The sequence below is a fragment of the Mandrillus leucophaeus genome, unplaced genomic scaffold, assembly GCF_000951045.1.
Source record: "Mandrillus leucophaeus isolate KB7577 unplaced genomic scaffold, Mleu.le_1.0 Scaffold290, whole genome shotgun sequence".
NCBI lineage: Eukaryota > Metazoa > Chordata > Mammalia > Primates > Cercopithecidae > Mandrillus > Mandrillus leucophaeus.
In genome coordinates this window covers 1,859,107-1,879,796 of record NW_012103032.1, presented here as the reverse complement: position 1 = coordinate 1,879,796, position 20,690 = coordinate 1,859,107, and the positions used below count along the sequence as shown (strand labels likewise).

Sequence of the window (20,690 nt, the reverse complement as noted above, 5' to 3'; positions counted from 1 at the left end):
ACTACAACCTCCGCCTCCCGGGTTCAAGCAATTCTTCTGCCTCAGCCTCCCGAATAGCTGGGACTACAGGCATGCACCACCATGCCTGGCTAATTTTTGTATTTTTAGTAGAGACGGGGTTTCATCAATTTGACCAGGCAGGTCTCAAACTCCCGACCTCGTGATCCGCTCGCCTTGGACTGCCAAAGTGCTGGGATTACAGGCGTGAGCCACCGCGCCTGGCCTAATTTTTGTATTTTTAGTAGAGATGGGCTTTCGCCATATTGGCCAGGCAGGCTGGTCTCAAACTCCTGGCCTCAAGTGATCTGCCTACATCAGCCTCCCAGAGTGCTGGGATTGCAGCTAATTTTTTTTTTTTTTTCAGTTTTTTTGTAGAGACAGAGTCTCACTATGTTGCCCAGGCTGGTCTTGAACTCCTGGGCTCAAGTGATCCTCCTGCCTTGACTTCCCAAAGTGCTGGGATTATATGCATGAGACACTGTGCCTGACCATGTAATAATACATTTTATGCCTGAAAGCCTTTGGTTTATCATCCTATTTCTCTGCAACAAAAATACATACAAAATTAAACTTTTTAAAAATTGTGTTATGAGTATTAAATGTTTCTTTTTGATTGAGTTGTCACAATTATAAAATACACAATTGATAAAAACAACGTAAACAAAGTTTTGAGTATTTCTCTTAATAAGCTAAGTGGGCCGGGCATGGTGGCTCATGCTTGTAATCTCAACACTTTGGGAGGCCAGGGCAGGCAGATTGCTTCAGCTCAGGTGTTTGAGACTAGCCAGGAGCCAGGCGTGGTGGCTCACACCTGTAATCCCAGCACTTTGGGAGGCCAAGGTGGGTGGATCACAAGTTTAGGAGTTCAAGACCGGCCTGACCAACATGGTGAAGCCCCGTCTCTACTAAAGATACAAAAGTTAGGCGGGTGTGGTGGCGTGTGCCTGTAATCCCAGCTACTGGGGAGGCTGAGGCAGGAGAATCATTTGAACCCCGGAGGCGGAGGTTGCAGTGAGCCGAGATTGCGCCACTGCATTCCAGCCTGGGCGACAGGGTGAGACTCCGTCTCAAAAAAAAAAAGAAAGAAAAATAAAGAGAGAGACTAGCCAGGGCAACACAGCAAAACCTCATCTCTACAAAAAATTTTTAAAAATTAGCTGGGCATGTTGGTGCATGCCTGTAGTCCCAGCTACTTGGGAGGCTGAAGTGGGAGAATCACCTGAGCCCAGGAGGGTTGAAACTTCACTGAGCTGTGATCACACCACTGCATTCCAGCCTAGACAATGGAGTGAGACTCTGTCTCAAAAAAAAAATAAGCTGGGTGGAGCTTTTTTAAACTCACGTGTCTATCCATGTTTATTTGTATATTTACTAGAATGAGCAGAGTGCTTTTTTTTTCTTTGGCTGTAACCATTGAAAAAGTTTATTCATGTAAATTAAATACACAGGAGTTGAAGGCATTTTGTTTTAGCAATATCACTCAGTTCTTTGAACACCTTCTGAATTGTGGGCTGAAAAATCACATCCGATTATTAATCTGTCAGTCCCCAGTTCCTTTAGGTCCTCCTTTAACTTTCTTGAAGGCCAAGGTTTAGAAACCACCTGACTCATGCAAGGATTTTTCCTTAGTCACTGTAGGCAGTCACTTTCTTAGCATGAATACTGACCTTTTGAATTGCCCTTTCTGGTGCCTAGGGGATTTTCACTGTGTGGGACCACGCACCTCAGTATGATTTAGCATGGGTGGGTGGTTATGCCTTTCTCTGAAACATGGGAGATGGGTGAGTGTGAAGGAGGAGCTGGATAGGAGAGCCAGTGGGAATTGAGTTGGAAATTTATGACCCTGAAACTCTGCCTTTGTGCCCCTTGGAAAATCTTCATGCTTCCCCTAGGTGTTCCCATTCTCCTGTGTGTAGGCCACCTGGCACTACTGTGGGCAAACATAGAGCTTCTTTTTCTTTTTTTTTTTTTTTTTTGAGACGGAATCTTGCTCTGTCACACAGGCTGGAATGCAATGGCACAACCTCGGCTCACTGCAACCTCTGCCTCCTGGGTTCAAGCAATTCTCCTGCCTCAGCCTCCCGAGTAGCTGGGACTATAGGCACGCACCACCACACCTGGCTAATTTTTGTATTTTTGGTAGAGATAGGGTTTCACTATATTGGCCAGACTGGTCTTGAACTCCTGACCTTGTGATCCATCCTCCTCGGCCTCCCAAAGTGCTGGGATTACAGGCATGAGCCACCGCGCCGGGCCAGAACTTCTTATAACTTTCATTTCCTCACTTTGAGAAAGTACTGCTCTTACACTCTAGTTCCTGCCTGCTGGGAAACTCAGCTTCCTAGGCATTCTCTCTCACAGTTTCCTCATCTTTTAGCTCAATATATTGTCAGTCCAGGAATGTGGAGGTGGGAAGTAATGTGGAAAGGTTTTGTGATTCTCATTTTAAAATAGTTGATGTTGCCTGGCACAGTGGCTCACGCCTGTAATCCTAGCACTTTGGGAGGCTGAGGCGAGTGGATCACTTGAGGTCAGGAGTTCAAAACCAGCCTGGCCAACATGGTGAAACCCCGTCTCTACTAAAAACACAAAACAAATTAGCCGGGTGTGGTGGCAGGTGCCTGTAATCCCAGCTACTCGGGAGGCTAAGGCAGGTAGAGGTTGAACCCAGGAGGTAGAGGTTACAGTGAGCTGAAATCGCGCCACTGCCTTCCAGCCTGGGTAACAGAGCGAGACTCCGTCTAAAAAAACAAAACAGGCCGGGCGCGGTGGCTCAAGCCTGTAATCCCAGCACTTTGGGAGGCCGAGATGGGCGGATCACGAGGTCAGGAGATCCTGGCCAACATGGTGAAACCCCGTCTCTACTAAAAACACAAAACAAATTAGCCGGGTGTGGTGGCAGGTGCCTGTAATCCCAGCTACTCGGGAGGCTAAGGCAGGTAGAGGTTGAACCCAGGAGGTAGAGGTTACAGTGAGCTGAAATCGCGCCACTGCCTTCCAGCCTGGGTAACAGAGCGAGACTCCGTCTCAAAAACAAAACAAAACAAAACAAAAGTTACTGTTGAGTTCCAGCTTGCCCATGAGCTGAATATTTTGCTGCATGGTTTATGTATTAATTCAACAAGTATCTTTTTTTTTTTTTTTTGAGACAGAGTCTTGCTCTGTTGCCCAGGCTGGAGTGCAGTGGTGCAATCTTTGCTCACTGCAGCCTCCCCTTCCTGGGTTTAAGTGATTCTCCTGCCTCAGCCTCCTGAGTAGCTGGGACTACAGGCACATGCCACACCTGGCTAATTTTTGTATTTTTAGTAGAGACAGGATTTCACTATGTTGGCCAGGCTGGTCCCAAACTCCTGACCTCAGGTGATCCGCCCGCCTCAGCCTCCCAAAGTGCTGGGATTACAGGTGTGAGCCACTGCACCTGGCCACTTGCCACAGCTTTTAAGCAGATTCCAGCCAGTTCCAGACAGGGGTTGGGTTCAGTGGGACAGGACCTGACAGTCTCTGATGGGGGAAGATTGGGCAGAGAGGGGAGTGAATGGGGCAGTCCTCTGGGGAAGAGCCTTGTCTGGGACTGTGGGGACATTGAGACACAGGCCTGAGGGCAGTGATCTAGAGGGGAGTGGTTGGAGATGCTGGGAGGACATAGCTGCATCTTTCTTGAGGCTCCTGTAGGACTCTCCATGGACTTGGTTTGTAGCCACTGAGATGGGAACTGTTAGAGGGCTGTGAGCAGAGGCCTGACATGATGCGACTTGCATTTCAAAGGGTCACACTAGCTGCTTTGTTAGGAACAGACTACTGGGGAGCAAAGGTGCAGCAGGAAATGGCCCAGAGGCTGCTGCAGGGATTCAGCAGCCAGACGGTGGCACTCATGCACCAGAGGGCTTCTGGGTGGGCTGTGCAGGTGGGAAGTAGCGCTGGCTGGGCAGTGCGGGTTGGATGAAGGGTATGAGAGAGGCCAGGAGTACTCCAAGGCTTTTGGCCTATACAGGTGGAAGGAGGGAGGTGCTCTTTAGGGAAACAGTGTTATGAGAAAAACCCAGAATAGTGTAGAAAAACATTCCCCCAAATCGGGAGGGAGCCGAGAGACCAAAGAATGATTCGAACAAGTCCAGCGTGGCGAGTAGGTGAGCGGATTAGGACTTAAATGCACGGCACTCCTCGGTGACAGCAGGACAGCTCTGGGCGTCTGTGCCGCCTCCCATCTCCAGGCTGCCTTTAAGCTAATTTTCTGGCTCTTTGCCTCCTGTGTGTGTGATGAGACTGTTTTCTTTGGTATGTGCCCAGCTATGCCCTAGGATGTTTGGGTTCTCAGGGACACCTGCTTCTCGGCTGGGCACCATGGCCTTGGCTTACTGCCCAGCCTGCAGGGTTCAAACAGCGCACATACACCCGTAAGTAACCCATCACACTACAAATGGAGTAGACTGCAGTGGCTGTGACATGTCACACAGTGAGTTGGGGAAGATGAGGTGACTGTGACCTATGTCACCTCATTTAATCCTGTCACGACCCCATGAGTAGTCATTACAAATCTTTTTTTTTTTTGAGACAGAGTCTCACTCTGTCACCCAGGCTGGAGTGCAGTGGCACAATCTCAGCTCACTGCAACCTCTGCCTCCCAGGTTCAAGCGCAAATCCTATTTTATACTCAAGGAAAGAGAAGCTCAGAATGCGGAAATAAATTGCCTACAGCCATACAGCTAGTTAAGGGACAGAGCTAATCTCAACCAAGGTCCCTTTGATTCTGAACCCTCTGAGAATGTGCAGTCACTGTGATCCTTTTTTTGCATAAATGGCAACAAAGTAGTCCAGTCCAAACAGCCTCCCTGCCCATTCATGAAAGCTGGAGTGCCAGTTTGTGCCTGGAGAGTGCTCAAGTAGAGAAGAGAGACCTGTCCCCTCCCTGCCCTTGGTGTTGGCAAAGGGAGCAGGGAGGAGGCAGAGGGAGGCAGATGCCAGCTCCTTTCTTTGTGGCTCTCTCCAGGTAACTGGCAGCCTGGAGGAGGTGGTGGCTTAATGGGCCTAGCCCATGAAGAGAACTTGGACTTGAAGGTTTAAACAACAACCTCTCACCAATAATGAAAGATTAGGAGTGGGGAAGCCGTACATAAAAATAGCACTTAATAGTTAACTGGCAAACAATTTATTTTTGCAACTACTGGTTTCTTGAGAAATAATTGGGTCCCAAGGCAGGGAATGACTTATTTTCATGAATGATTATATTGATCATTGGTGCAAAACAGATACACCCCCTTAGGAAAACAGTTCTCTCTGGCTGGTCAGGCGGGCCCAGTGTGAAATCCTGAGAGGCGGCAAGGGGAGGAGACAGGGGCTGCAAACCAAGGGAGCCAGGTCCTGGCCCGGGCACATGCAGGGGTGGGACTGTTGAATGAGAGATGAGAAGTAACAGAATTTGCCTCCAACATAACTCCTGAGCTCTCGCAAAGGAAGAAGGTGACAGAGCGAGACCCTGTCTCAAAGAAGAGAAAAAAAAAGTCACATGAACAGAAATAAAAGTCCAAAGCATGACGAGTCCAAAGGAGGGAAAGTAAATGGAGTGATGAGAGATGGCAGGGGCCTCATTTGGGTTGGGAGATTGGATGAGGCTGCTCCGAGGGGGTGTGACTTGCTCCCATGCTGCTTCAGGTCCTGGCTCAGACAATGATGTGCCTGTCACTCTTTTTTTTCTTTTTTTTTTTTTTTTTGAAGTCAGGGTCTTATTCTGCACCCAGGCTGGAGTGCAATGGTACAGTCATGGCTTACTGCAGCCTCCAACTCCTGGGCTCAAGCAATTCTCCCACCTCAGCCTCTCGAGTAGCTGGGACTACAGACACATGCCATCATGCCCAGCTAATTTTTTTCTTTATTTTAAGAGACAAGATCTTGCTTTGTTGCCCAGACTGGCCTCTAACTTCTGGGCTCCAGTGATCCTCCCACCTTGGCCTCCCAAAGTGCTGTGATTGCAGGCGTGAGCCACCATGCACGGCCCACCACTGCTCTTGATACCCTTACCCACTTACCACCACCACACTTACTGGTACTGTGAGTTTATTGTTTTACCCGTTCCCCCCGCTCTCTCCCACCTCCCCCTACTCCTTCCCGTGCCTGGTGTCTGATTGGTTGACACAGTCAGTACAGGGTGACTGAAGAGGAGTTAGCCCTGAGGTGAGTCTGGCAGAGGGAACACCGCCATAGAGCCTTTGGGGTCAAAAACAGCCCGCATGTTCAGGGACAGAAGGAAGATCAGTGTGACAGGCACCAGGCATGGACAGGGAGTAAATGAGGGAGTCATACAGGGCCTGGAGACCCCTGTAAAGGGCCAGGAGGAGGCGGGAGAAGGCAGTGAAGGTTTTAGATGGGAGTGACATGATCAGATGACTCCTTTAAACCATGACCCTGGCCACCTTGGGGAGAAGCCAGGCAGGGACCAGGTCATGAGGCTACTGGAGTGGTCCGGGCACAGGTGCTGGTGGCTTAGGCTAACAGAATGGGCCTAGTGGGATTAGAACTTGGCCAGACCTCCCAGAGCAGTAGAGCTTTATTTAGCCCATTAATTTTTCCCTAAGAGAAACACCGCCAGGGGAGATTCTAAGACAGACCATTCTCTGAATGTACTTACTCTTCTCGGGGCTACTGGGCCCAAGAAGTAAAAACTGAGAGGCAATCTGGAGACACCTGATGCAGAAGAGCCCACCATTTATGGAGCGCAATAGAATCTGATCGTCATTTCACAGGCCTTAGAGCTTCACTGCAGATTTGGGGCGCAGGCACCAGCTCTAACCCAAACTCCTTGCCCTTTTCTTTGCACCCTGCTGCCTTTCACTGACATGGAGAATGAGGAAAAGAAAGGATAGGGTGTGGTTTCCCTGGGATCCGAGGCCTGCTTTTCCTTCTGGCTCCTCCTTGGCTGATGAATCCCATACCTGGGATTGGTTCCAGAATCCAGCTTCCATTTCTCCTGCACAGGGCATTGGCTCCTTCTCTGTTACTGTGGCTTGGTGTTGTCCTTCCTCTTCCAGCCAAGCCAGCTCTGTGAACAGCTTTTGGTGTTGAGGAGGAAGATTCCCAGCCGCCAACAGTAATGTCATCCCTTGGTTTGCCAGGGGAGCTTTTTTTTTTTTTTTTTTTGAGACGGAGTTTCACTCTTGTTGTCCAGGCTGGAGTGCAGTGGCGCAATCTCAGCTGACCGCAACCTCCGCCTCCTGGGTTCAAGCGATTCCCCTGCCTCAGCCTCCTGAATAGCTGGGATTACAGGCATGCACCACCATGCCTGGCTAATTTTGTATTTTTAGTAGAGATGGGGTTTCACCATGTTGGTCAGGCTGGTCTCGAACTCCCGACCTCAGGTGATCCGCCCACCTCGGCCTCCCAAAGTGCTGGGATTACAGGCGTGAGCCGCCGCACCCGGCCTTTTCTTTTTTTTTTTTTGAGATGGAGTCTCACTCTGTTGCCCAGGCTGGAGTCCAGAGTGGCATGATCTTGGCTCACTGCAACCTCCGCTTCCCGGGTTCAAGCAATTCTCCTGCTTCAGCCTCCCTAATAGCTGGGATTACAGGCGTGTGCCACCACACCTAGCTAATTTTTGTATTTTTAGTAGAGACAGGGTTTCGCCATGTTGGCCAGGCTGGTCTCAAACTCCTGGTCTCAAGTGATCCACCCACCCTGGCCTCCCAAAGTGCTGAGATTACAGGCCACCGCGCCCGGCCCCCGGGGAGCATTTATTGACCGCTCCCAGGAGAGCTTTGAACCACTGAAGAGGAGGAAGAAGTCACCAGTGTGACTCCCAGCCTCCCCAGGGAGCCGCGCCGTTCTTGGCGCTGAAAGTCCAGCCCCTCTCACTCACAAGTGTGGGGACTGAGGCTCAGAGGAGGGAAGGCACCCGGGGTTCACCTGTTTCTTGTATGGAGTCCTTACCACCCTGGGCCAGGCTGGAGAGAAGACTTCCTGCAGTGACAGAATTCAGAGACGAGGACCCAGGACTTTCCACTTCCAGTCCACAGCCTTTCATTTTAGCCGTGGTTCTAGGCCTAACTGATTCAGATTCAGTGGGCTGGGGTAGATGGAACCTGGGTGTCTGTTATCTTTTGTAAGTTTCACATTAAATTCAGATTATAGCCAGGTTTAGCACTTGCTGTGAGGAATGTACTGCCTCTGTGTAAGCGGCAGTGGAATGTGGGAAGCCAGATCGGATTCTGGAGAATGATGACTTGACCAGAGCAGGAAGAGGGTCATGAACACAGGTGATCAAAAGTGGTCATTTGTTCATGTGGGCTTGACAAGGGAGCTGCCGGCAGGTCTAGGTGGGACTTGGAGGCCGCTGGGTACCTAAGCCTCCATTTCCTCCTTGCTGAGCTTTGGGAGGACTGTGGGCTGCAGCTTCCTCCCTGGCAGATCCCAGCAGATCTGTGCGCAGCCAAGTGAGTGGGAAGGCACTCATACAGCAGGCCCGGGGCCAGCACCACGTGACCATTCCTGCTCACCTGTCAGCGCTCTGTTCTTAGATGTTTTCATCTGGTACTATCTAGCGCTCCAGTTTTCCCAAGGGACAAGACTTGTATTTTCCTCTGGTTATCCAAGAGGTCCCTGGCACCGTTCCTGCAGAGCACAGAGGAGCTCGGTGGATGGTTAGTGAGGGAATGAGCTACAGAGGGGCTCGTTGGACAGGAACAGCTGTTACTTGTCGAGGCCCTTGAAGTTAGGGACCTGGAGCCTCCCCGGGCGTGTGCTCCTTCATCCCCTTGGCCTTCCTGACAGAGGCCAAACAGCTGTTGGTCTGTTTCCACAGATGCTCGGTCAAGGCACTGAAAAGGGAAGATACTCATTAGGTAACCCAGGAGGCTGGAATTTACATCTGTGCTCTGGCCATTGTCCACATATCCCCTCACCCCCCATTCTGCAGGAAGAAAACAGTATGATAATCAAGAAATTATTTATCTTTGGCTCTGAATTGATTTGCCTACAAACAGATTCACCTTCCTTACTTTGTCTCATTAGTCTAAAGGTAAATTAATTTTTCATTCCTTGAGTACTTTAAAGGCAGGGGTCTAGACTAGGGGTTAAGAGCCCTGAATTCCTTCCAGCCTTTGCTAATAGCTGGTGGTGGGAAGTTCCCTCCCTTCTCTGGTCCTCAGTCTCCACTGCTGTAAAAGAAGAGTTAGAATTTATCCTGAGCCCTGTTACACATCAGAACTGCCTGGGCAGACGGATCACCTGAGGTCAGGAGTTCGAGCCAGCCAGGCCAACGTGGTGAAACCTCATCTCTATTAAAAATACAAAAAAGTCAGCCAGGCATAGTGGCGCATGTCTGTAATCCTAGCTACTTGGGAGGCTGAGGCAGGACAATCTCTTGAACCCAAGAGGCAGAGGTTGCAGTGAGCCCAGATTGCACCGCCAATCTGGGGACCAGAGAGACTCTTGTCTCAAGAAAAGATAAAAAAAAAAAAAGAACTGCCCAGGCAGCTGCATCCCCAGAGATTCAGATTTAATAGGTATCAGGAGGGACCTGGGCATCTGTGTACAGGGGGATGGATGGTCTTCCAGCTCCTTCAGCTGAACCTGGCAAGGTTGGATGACCTAGTAACTGTCGCTTGCTTGCAGAGATGAGAGATCAGGGCCCTGTGGAAACCTGGCCCTTGCCTGTTCACTAGTCCTGGCCTAGTCTGAAGTCCCATTCCCATTCCTCCAGACTGGGCTTTGGTGGAGAGAAACAGACTGTCATTACTTTAGGGACAACAGTAGGGTGGGAATTAAAAAAGCTTTTGCGGGCCGGGCACGGTGGCTCACACCTGTAATCCCAGCACTTCGGGAGGCCGAGGCGGGTGGATCACAAGGTCAGGAGGTCAAGCATCCTGGCTAACCCGGTGAAACCCTGTCTCTACTAAAAATACAAAAAAAATTGCCAAGCATGGTGGCAGTGCCTGTAGTCCCAGCTAGTCGGGAGGTTGAGGCAGGAGAATAGTGTGAACCCGGGAGGCGGAGCTTACAATGAACCAAGATCCGCCGCTGTGCTCCAAGCTGGGCGACAGAGCAAGACTCCGTCTCAAAAAAAAAAAAAAAAAAAAAAAAGCTCTTGAGCTAGGCTTAAAAAAAAAAAATAAAAACTCCGGGTGTGGTAGTTCATGCTTGTAATCCCAGTACTTTGGGAGGCTGAGGTGGGTGGATCACCTGAGGTCAGGAGTTCGAGACCAGCCATGGCCAACATGGTGAAACCCCATCTCTACTAAAAATAGAAAAACTAACTGGGCATGGTGGCGGCTGCCTGTAATCCCAACTACTTGGGAGTCTGAGGCAGGAGAATCGCTTGTACCCGGGAGGCAGAGGTTGCAGTGAGCTGAGATGCACCATTGCACTCCAACGTGGGCAACAGCAAGAGTGAAATTCCATCTCAAAAAAAAAAAAGTTCTTTCTAGATTTTCTATTTGAAAACTTCAGCTGAGTGGCTGACATTTTGTTTGTTTGTTTTGTTTATTTGTTTTTACAACTGAACCCTGTCCTTTTTGTGACCTGGAGGGAGATCACCAGTCCCAGAGAGATTGAGGAGAAATTATTGTTTTTAATAGAGAGAGAGAGCCTTGCTATGTTGCCCAGGCTGGCCTCGAACTCCTGGTCTCGAGCAATCCTCCTGCCTCAGCCTCCCAAAGCACTGGGATTACAGGCGTGAGCACCGTACTTGGCCTAGAAATGATTGTTAAATAGTTGAATAATGTAGCTAGGTCTGTCCATTTGGATGATGACTCCGTGGTGGATAGTTTCCTCTTTCCACCTCTGGCTTTCCGGGGTGAGAATGAGCAGTGGCAGATTTCAATTTCTAGGTTGGTCCCCTGCTGCCCCAAGCCAAGCACCAACTCAGCCACATCCAAGCAGCTGCCTCCCCTGTCATTTGGTGCGTCCTCACGGGAGGCAAACTCATTTCAGTGTAAGCTCAAGCAAAGTGTAATTAGGACAGTAAATCTGCTGCTTAACAGCAACAAAAAAAGTCCTATGACAGATTTCACAATCCTGGAGAAGTGATTTGAGGCTGAAGGAAGGGTGGGAGAGACCTGCCCTTTGATTTAATTGCTTCCAGCCTGGGAACAAAGTCCACAACATGGTAACCTCATTTACTTCAGAAAATGCACCATGACTTTTTAAAAGTCTACGGTGTGATAGTCTGAGGTTGGAGGAATAGGGACATGATTTCATGAAAGTCTTTTTTTTCTTTCTTTCTATGCCTTGCAATGGAACTGTAACTCCTACTTTTCACCCTGTATCACTATCCTCACTTCCATTTTTGGAACATTTAGCATTTATCAAGCAACATTCCATGGACTGCAGATGCATTTTCTTTTTCTTTTTTTTTTCTCTGAGACAGAGTCTCGCTCTGTCACCCAGGCTGGAGTGCAGGAGCGTGATCTCGGCTCACTGCACCCTCCACCTCCCAGGTTCAAGCGATTCTCGTGCCTGAGGCTCTTGAGTAGCTGGGATTACAGGCGCCCGCTACCATGCCCAGCTAGCCACCGTGCCCGGCCTGCATATGCATTTTCTCATTCAGTCTGCACAACAACCCTATGAGGCAGTCTTTATTTTTTTTGAGATAGAGTCTCTGTCACCCAGGCTGGAGCGCAGGGGAGTGATGTCGGCTCACTGCAACCTCCGCCTCCCAGGTTCAAGCGATTCTCCTGCCTCAGCCTCCCAAGTAGCTGGAATTACAGGTGCGTGCCACCACAGTCAGCTAATTTTTGTATTTTTAGTAGAGATGGGGTTTCGCCATGTTGGCCAGGCTGGTCTCAGACTCCTGACCTCAGGTAATCTGCCCGCGTTGGGCTCCCAAAGTGCTGGGATTATAGACTTGAGCTACCACTCCGAGCCTTTTTTTTTTTTTTTTTTTTTTGGCAGAGTCTCGCTCTGTCACCCAGGCTTGAGTGCAAGGGCGAGATCTCCGCTTACTGCAACCTGTGCCTCCTGGGTTCAAGCAGTTCTCCTGCCTCAGCCTCTCGAGTAGCTGGGATTACAGGCACCTGCCACCACACCCAGCTAATTTTTCTATGTTTAGTAGAGATGAGGTTTCACCACGTTACCCAGGCTGGTCTCAAACTCCTGAGCTCAAGCGATCGCCCATCTCAGCCTCCCAAAGTGTTGGGATTATAGGCTTGAGCCACTGTGCCTGGTTTTTTTCTATCTTTCTTCTTTTTTTTTTTTGAGACGGAGTCTTGCTCTGTTGCCCAGGCTGGAGTGCAATGGCGCGATCTCGGCTTACTGCAACCTCCACCTCCTGGGTTCAAGCGATTCTCCTGTGTCAGCCTCCCGAGCAGCTGGGACTTCAGGTGCGTGCCACCACGCCCGGTTAACTTTTTGTATTTTTAGTAGAGACAGGATTTCACCATGTTAGCCAGGATGGTCTCCATCTCCTGACCTCGTGATCTGCCTGCCTCGGCCTCCTGAAGTGCTGGGATTACAGGCGTGAGCCACCGCGCCCAGCCAAGGCAGTCTTATGATCCATAAAACCTCATTTTATGGATGAGAAAACTGAGGTTCAGGGAGGCAAGCGGCTTGCCCGGGGTTGCAGCACATGTGAGTGGAGGAGCTGGGTGTGAAGAAGCCATGCCCCAACCTTTGTGCTGTGCTGCTGCTTCTTGGTTTGAGGGAGCCACAAACCACGACGCCAGCTCAAAGTCACACCCCCAGCATCGCCCAGCCTCCAGGCCTTTCCCTCACATTCCTTCTTGGCAAGACTGGTACTTTTCTAAACCTCAGTCTTAGTGGCTGCCGAGCCACTACTTGCGGCTCTGTTCCCCATCTGGGCCACTTCTTGGTTGAAGAAGAGGATTGTGCATCTCCACCTAGACCAGCCACCCAGGCAGTCCTTGTGCTGGTATTGAAGGGGAAGTGATCCATGGGACCTTCTGTGGGGAGGAGGCTTTGGAGCAAAAGAGGGCCCAAGCACCTGGACTCTTTTGTGGTCTCTCCTGCAACTTCCGTGGATGGCTGCAGGCAGGCCATTTCTTCCCTTTGAGCCTCAGTCTCGTAGACTAGAAAGTAAAGGTCAGGGGGACCTGTGGGTATCTGAAGAGTGCCATGGGTCCATCGCAGAGAGAGACAGGTGTCTCCTTCCTCTAGGAAGTTGGCCTCCAACGAGTTCCTGCCTTGTCCAGAAAGCATGCTGCCTAACAGCATCCGAACTTGCCCTGCCTGTTCAGCATTTTGATTGCTGAATTTATACTGTTCGTTTGCCTTTTTTTTTTTGAGAAGGAATCTGGCTCTGTCACCCAGGCTGGAGTGCAGTGGCAGGAACTCAGCTTACTGCAACCTCCACCTCCGAGGTTCAAGCGATCCTCTTGCCTCAGCCTTCTGAGTAACTAGAATTCTAGGTGCACGCCACCACACCCAGCTAAGTTTTGTATTTTTGTATTTTTTGGTTTTTTTGAGGCGGAGTCTCGCTCAGTCGCCCAGGCTGGAGTGCAGTGGCTCAATCTCAGCTCACTGCAAGCTCCGCCTCCTGGGTTCACACCATTCTCCTGACTCAGCCTCCCAAGTAGCTGGGACTACAGGTGCCTGCCATTATGCGCAGCTAATTTATTAATAAAAATAATTTTTTTTGAGACAGAGTCTCGCTCTGTTGCCCAGTCTGGAGTGCAGTGGCCCGATCTCAGCTCACTGCAAGCTCTGCCTCCTGGGTTTACACCATTCTCCTGCCTCAGCCTCCCGAGTAGCTGGGACTACAGGCGCCTGCCACCTCGCCCGGCCAGTTTTTTGTGTTTTTTAGTAGAGACCGGGTTTCACCATGTTAGCCAGGATGGTCTTGATCTCCTGACCTCGTGATCCACCCGTCTCAGCCTCCCAAAGTGCTGGGATTACAGGCTTGAGCTGCCGCGCCAGGCCGCTAATTTTTTTTGTAAATTTTTGTATTTTTAGTAGAGATGGGGTTTCACCATGTTGGCCAGGCTGGTCTCAAACTCCTGACCTCAGGTGATCCACCCACCTCGGCCTCCCAAAGTGCTGGGATTTGCCTTCTTTGTGAGTGTTTTTAAAAGAATACTGGAGACCTTTCCTGGAGAGTTTCTCCTCTCCAGATGGCTCCAGAGCACCCCACGCTCAGGACATGTCCCTGCCCAGCCAAGCTGTCTCCCTTTACTTCCTTTGCCTCCTCTCTCCCAATTATTGGCCCAAACTGATCAGGGCCTCTGGCCTCTCCCAGGCAGGTTCTTCTGGCACTCCTCTGGTGGACCGCCCCCATCGGCCACGCTTGCCCTGCTCTCCAGTGATTCTGTGGCTCCTGGCTCCATAGTCTCGCGGACAGCTATCTTTCCTGGGAAGATGTTCCTGGTGGGCCTGACAGGGGGCATTGCCTCAGGCAAGAGCTCAGTGATCCAGGTGTTCCAGCAGCTGGGCTGTGCAGTGATTGACGTGGACGTCATGGCCCGGCATGGTGAGTTGGAGGGGCAGGCTGGGGGTCCATGCACAGCAGCTCCCCGTGCTTCCGGCCTTCTGCCACACCTCCCTTTTTATAAGTCTCAGAGGAGGGGAAGGCTCCTGTCAACCCTGGTCTGACTTCTGTCCCTGCCCCATGCTTGCCATCTCTGCTCTTCTATTTACTTTTCCCTTTTTAGAAACCCCCCAGCTCTGCCCCATTACCAGCACAAGGGATCGTGTACACTCTGCTCTTCCTTCACTGCTTTCTCTCCCCTCATTTTGCTTTTGCTCGACCTGAAAGAAGCACCCAAGTTCCCCTATCATTTTGCCCCTGGTCACTGAGGTCCTCTGGCTGGCCCTGAGGCTCCAGGGAGTGACCCAGCTTTTTCCTCCTGCCACAGTTGTGCAGCCAGGATACCCTGCCCACCGGCGCATCGTAGAAGCCTTCGGCACTGAGGTCTTGCTGGAGAACGGCGACATAAATCGCAAGGTCCTGGGGGATCTGATCTTTAACCAACCTGACCGGCGGCAGCTGCTCAACGCCATCACCCACCCTGAGATCCGCAAGGAGATGATGAAGGAGACCTTCAAGTACTTCCTCCGGGGTGAGTGCTGGGGCCTGGGGCAGGGTTGGGGGCAACACCCTCTCCTTCCAGGGCCAGGGCCCTTCTCCTCTGCAGAAAGTTTGGCCAGGGTAGGGGAGCTGGTTATCCCAGCTGATGAGTTCATACTGCTTACTGGCACCCCCTCCACGCAGAGCCCCGTACCAGCCCCAGAGGAAAGAAGCACGTGCCCTCAGCTCTTAAGGAGGCTGACAGTTTAAAGAGAAGAGACACATGAGGCTTTCGAGCCATGAGCCCAGGAATTAAGTTGGTTTTTCCAGTAGGGATGGGAGTAATAAGAGCTGGTGAATAATGGAGCCATAGATCTGAGTTCAAATCCCAACCCTGACAGTTTCTAGCTGTGTGACCTATTGAGTGATCTAGCCCGCAGCTCACTTTTTCATCTGTGCAGCGGGGATAATAATCTAACATGAGGCTGGGCACAGTGGCTCGTGCCTGTAATCCCAGCACTTTGGGAGGCTGAGCTAGGCAGATCACTTGCAGTCAGGAGTTCAAGACCAGCCTGGCCAACGTGGTGAAACCCTGTCTCTACTAAAAATACAAAAATTAGCTGGGCATGGTGGTGTGCACCTGTAATCCCAGCTACTTGGGAGGTTGAGGCAGGAGAATCGCTTTAACCTGAGAAGTGGAGGTTGCAGTGAACCGAGATTGCACCCTGTACTCAGACTGTCTGGGCAACAGAGCAAGACTCCATCTCAAAAAAAAAAAAAGAAAAGAAAAAGAAAAATTCCAACGTGAGCATGTTAGGAAGACTGAGGGTCCAGGTCAGTGACTGTCAGTTATCACACATGTAAACTGCAGTCAGGGGCAGGTTTGGGTCTGGCTGAGCCATCTGGGAAAGCAAGTTTGTAGACTGCAAATTGGGGAGGGACCAAGATGGCCAGGGCGGGTGGGGAAAGGGTGCTACGTGGGGACTATCCTCTGCAGCTTGGGCTCCATAGAGAGTTAGGTGCAGGTGTGGGGACAGCCAGGCAGTGCCCAGATGGAAAAGAGGGGAGTATTTGAAAAGGAGGGGCCTGGGGCCAGTTGGCAAGAACCTTCTTCCAAGCTATATGCCACGGTGCAAGCCCTGTTCTTTTTTATTTTATTTTATTTTATTTTTAGAGATGAGGTCTCACTGTGCTGGCCAGAGTGGTCTCAAACTCCTGGCCTCAAGCAATCCTCCCACCTTGTCCTCCCAAAGTGCTGGGATTACAGGCATGAGCCACAGCACCTGGCCTAAGCCGTGTTCTTCAGGACAGCATTGCACAGGGGTGGCCTGATGCTTACTTTCCAGGATGGGGTCAATCACCAGGAGAAGTGGGAGGGAGGATAGAGGGAGGTGGCTTGGAAACTGGCAAAAGGCTGGCCTAGGGCTGCTGGAGATTTGCCTGCCAGCCTTTGGCACATGTGGCCTCCAGCCTGGTCCTCCGAGTTGAAGGCCTGGCTGCCTGTCTCCCCACTCTCAGTCATTACACTGAGACTTGACTTCCACAAGAGTATGGGGGAAGTTTTTTTTTTATTTTTATTTTTTGAGATGGAGTCTCACTCTGTCACCCAGGCTGGAGTGCAGTGGCGCGATCTCGGCTCACTGCAACCTCCCTTCCCAGGTTCAAGCGATTCTTCTGCCCCCAGCCTCCCGAGTGGCTGGGACTACAGGCACACGCCACCACACCTGGTTAATTTTTATATTTTTAGTAGAGATGGGGTTTCACTCTATTGGTCAGGCTGGTCTCAAACTCCTGACCTCATGATCTGCCTGCCTCGCCCTCCCAAAGTTCTGGGATTACAAGCTTGAGCCACTGTTCCTGGCTGGGGGAGCTTTTTACACTGTGACCATGGCCAAGCCCCTTATTCTGTCATGCCTTGAGTGGGCAACCTCCCCCACCCTCATCCCCCTCTGGCCAGTACCTGCCTCCAAATGAGGGATGACTCAACAGACATCCATGATGCTGACCCCAACCCCCTCCCGGCCGGGCTGGAGCTGGCTCCCACATCTTGCCTGCTGATCCAATGTGTATGCTCCTTCTCAGCACTGCGCCACAGGCCTCCTCCCTGCCTCCCTCAAGGAGAGTCCTCCCTCTGGACTCTTTGTGCTGCCTCCTATGCTGCACCAGTATCCTTCCTGTCCCCCACCCAGAGTGAAGTCGTCTGCCTTTCATTCCTGCCCTTTCTGCATTCTCTCCCAGGCCAGTTACCGGTGCATCTGCAGGGCTTCCAGGCGGCACTGGCTCTCCCCTTCTGAAATTAAACATCGGATAATGTCACCCGCTCCAAAGCTCTTTCACTGTGTCATCCACCCAGCCTCTCGCCTCCCCAACCACCACCACTTAAATAAAAGCCAGAGAGCCCTTTTCAGCTCGATAAGGTGAAAAATGGGGACGACAGCTGTGGCTTCCACAGTCCCAGTTTTTCCCTGATGAGTATAACAAATACAACTGTCAAAGTTGGTATAATCAAACGTCAGATAAGATCACCAGCTGTTGGGGACTTCTCTGTGTAGGCAGACGGATGTCTTAATAGAGTCAGGATGGTTTGCAGAGCTTATCAAGCAGGAGGGATGTGACAGCTGAATAGCCCTTTGCTGGTGAACCAAAGAGCTGACCATGTACTCCCCAGAGGGGCCGGAGAAAGGACGGCGAGGGGAGAGGAAGTGATGGGAGCTAAGCAGGAAAGGGAGATAAGAGGCCCAGAGAGGATCTGGTCTGTCTTGGCTTCTGCTCCAAGTTGGGGGGGCGCACCGCACTGCTGGCCTCCCCCTGCAGCAGTAACTATCATTTTGGGGCACCTAGCGAGGAACTGGTGAAGGGTGCTGCATGGTTCACATGTATTCAAGGCTCATTTCATCTTTACTATCATCCTGTGAAGTAGGTATTCTTTTTACTCATTTACACAGATGAGGTTTATACAGAAGGGGGCCCAAGGTCACATGGTGGGGAAGCGGGGGACTACCAACCAAGGTGTATCATCAGAGCCCATGGTTTTAACCCCTTTGTTCAACTGTGGGCTTCTCTTGGGCTTACTGAGCAGCAGGTCCTGGGGAACAGGAAACCAAGCAGCTGAGATTGCCACCCCCTACCCCTATTGTCCTTGCATCACTTTGAGTGCCAGTTGCCCGTGACACCCCTGGAATTGGTGTGATGTGTGTCTGGTTCTGTGCTTGGAAGTGTTTGGAGTGGGATGCTCCAAGGGTGCAGTCTCCTGCCCCAGCCAGGCCAGGGGTCTCTGGGCAGAGAAGCATTTCCCTGTCCGTTACCCTCCTTGCTATCCTGGAGCCCTCCCAGCTTTGTACCCATGCACAGGGGTCACTGACCTAAAAAGAACGAGGAGCGTGTAGCCCACAGCAGCCTAGGGATGTGCTCATTCACAGTGGGTGGGGGTGCCTCCCTTGACTGGCCTTGGCTTATAGTAGGAGGTCCAGCCAGTGCCTTTTACCCTGCGGGAGTGTTATACAGTATTAGTCATAACTGCGCCCTCTGCCTCCAGATCCAGGCCTTACCCTGGCTGTAGGTCTGCCTCTGATGGGAGAAGCAGCTTCCTTCTGCTGGTGCTGCCCCCATGTGAGCCTCTCATGGAGAGTTGGTAGAGACAGCCCACCTTGGCTCTTGTCAGCAGAGCTGGGCCTGCAACCGGCTTTTTGGGGAGAACCTATCTTTTGGGTGTTTTGTTTGTTTGTTTGTTTGTTTGTTTTTTCTGAGAAATAACAACTTGAGATTTAAGATCAAGGTGAACTAAACTCTTAGTGCCTTCCCTGATCACCTCCTTGCCTCACACAGCCTGAGGCCTCTGCTTCAGCCCGCACAGTAGAATCTCCGTCTTCTTGTGCTGTGCTGGTCCTCATTCGTGGAATCCTCATCTTCACCTTCTCATTTTCAAGTATCAAAAGACCTGCCCCCCACTTTTCAAGGCCAGCACAAATGACAGCCCTTCTACAAGGTCTTCCCTGATCAGCCATCCAGAAATGATTTTTTGCAGCCTTCTGCTCTGCACGGCATTGGAACCGGCTAGTGTGCAGGGTATGTGTGTCCTTGGAAGGCCCCTTGGACGGTAGGGCCCAGTGTATCATCAGTCCCCAGCATGTGCTTGCAGAATTGAACTTGGGGGTTTTCCAACCTCTCCCCAGGATACCGCTACGTGATTCTGGATATCCCCCTACTGTTTGAGACCAAGAAGTTGCTCAAGTACATGAAGCACACCGTGGTAGTATACTGGTGAGTGACCACTGGGGTATCTGGGAAACAGCCCACATCATTTTGCACTTTGCCCTTTCCCCATGGGGCGGCCAGGAAGCATGGGGGTTTAGGCAGCAGTGCCCAGGGTCTGTAGAAACCAACCTTTGTGCCTCATGCAGATAATCCTGGGGGCAGGTATGGAAAGGGATGGCCCCCGGGCTTCTCTAGTGTTTGGGGAGCGCTCCCCCTGCTGGCCATTGCAGGTACTTCAGCCCAGATGCCTGGCCTCGCCCTGGGCCACTGTTACTCAGTGGCTCCTTCTTCCTCCTGTAGCACTTTTATTACTTTGCACAGTTTGCCTGTCAGTGGGAGGTGGTCAGGACAGGTGTTGATATTCCTGAGTTACTGAAGATAAAATTAGAGAGGGGGCAGTTACGGAATGTGTCCAGGGTTACCCTTTGGTAACACCTGTTATGAGCAGAAGGTTTCGTGGAAGGGACTGTCACAGCCCAGCTAAGGAAGGAGCTTTGTTCTCAGAATTCCCCAGGACATGGAGCCAACCAGAATCCAGGTTTGACAAACAGAGGAGGATCAACCTGTGAGGGAAAATGAGTCCCTGTCCCAGTGGGGTGAGAGAGGAGATGAGTCCGCAGGTTATCTCTGCCACCCAGAAACTTCCTGGATGCCACCCACAAGGACAGGAGACACACAGGTGGGCACTTGGCTCTGGCGGTATTTTGGGCATAGGTTGACTCTCAAGAGCTTAAGGCATAGGAGGCTCCCAGCACACTGGAGGCGTAGCCTGGAGTACTCAGTGCCCTGAAAATTCCCTTGCCTTTCCCCCTGGGTCCCCATGGGCTCTCATTGAAAGCCCAGTCTGAATCCCTTGAGCCCAATGCAGGGACGCAGGCATCCTCTCAGCTGCCCCACCGGGCCGTGCTGCCTCACGTGAGTAAACCCGCACCCTCTTTGGGTTCTTCATTCCCTGTTTGTGAGGCTGTCAACTAAGGTCAGGCAGACCCCACGAAGACCTGAAATTCTCTTCGCCTTAGTAGCACAATTGGAACTTTGTACCTAGGGATAAAAACATTTTTTTTTTAAAGGATCTTAGAGGCCAGGTGCAGTGGCTCACGACTGTAATCCCACCACTTTGGGAGGCCGACGTGGGTGATTCACCTGAGGTCAGGAGTTCGAGACCAGCCTGGCCAACATGGTGAAACCCCGTCTCTACTAAAAATACAAAAACTAGCCAGACGTTGTGGCAGGTACCTGTAATCCCAGCTGCTTGGGAGGCTGAGGCCAGAGAATCGCTTGAACCCAGGAGGCAGAGGTTGCAGTGAACAGAGATTGCACCATTGCACTCCAGCCTGCACGACAAAAGCAAGCAAAACTCCATCTCAAAAAAAAGGCCGGGTGCAGTGGCTCACACCTGTAACCCCAGCACTTTGGGAGGCCAAGGCGGGTGGATCACCTGAGGTCAGGAGTTCAAGACCAGCCTGACCAACATGGAGAAACCCCGTCTCTA

General features: G+C 51.3%; 1 protein-coding gene across 4 annotated transcripts in view; it reads left to right on the top strand.

Moving 5' to 3' along the window:
• The window catches only part of DCAKD (dephospho-CoA kinase domain containing), a 39,941-nt gene that overhangs the window by 14,288 nt on the left and 4,963 nt on the right, over positions 1-20,690 (top strand). For 3 of the 4 annotated variants that reach the window (XM_011985954.1, XM_011985953.1, XM_011985957.1), the window contains exons 2-4: positions 14,181-14,407; positions 14,793-14,996; positions 19,117-19,204. In XM_011985954.1, coding sequence (XP_011841344.1) covers positions 14,296-14,407; positions 14,793-14,996; positions 19,117-19,204 — 404 coding nt within the window. In that variant the 5' untranslated portion in view covers positions 14,181-14,295. Of the gene's footprint in view, positions 1-12,564; positions 12,570-14,180; positions 14,408-14,792; positions 14,997-19,116; positions 19,205-20,690 lie in introns of those variants that run through there. The other variant, XM_011985956.1, reaches the window with a different exon arrangement.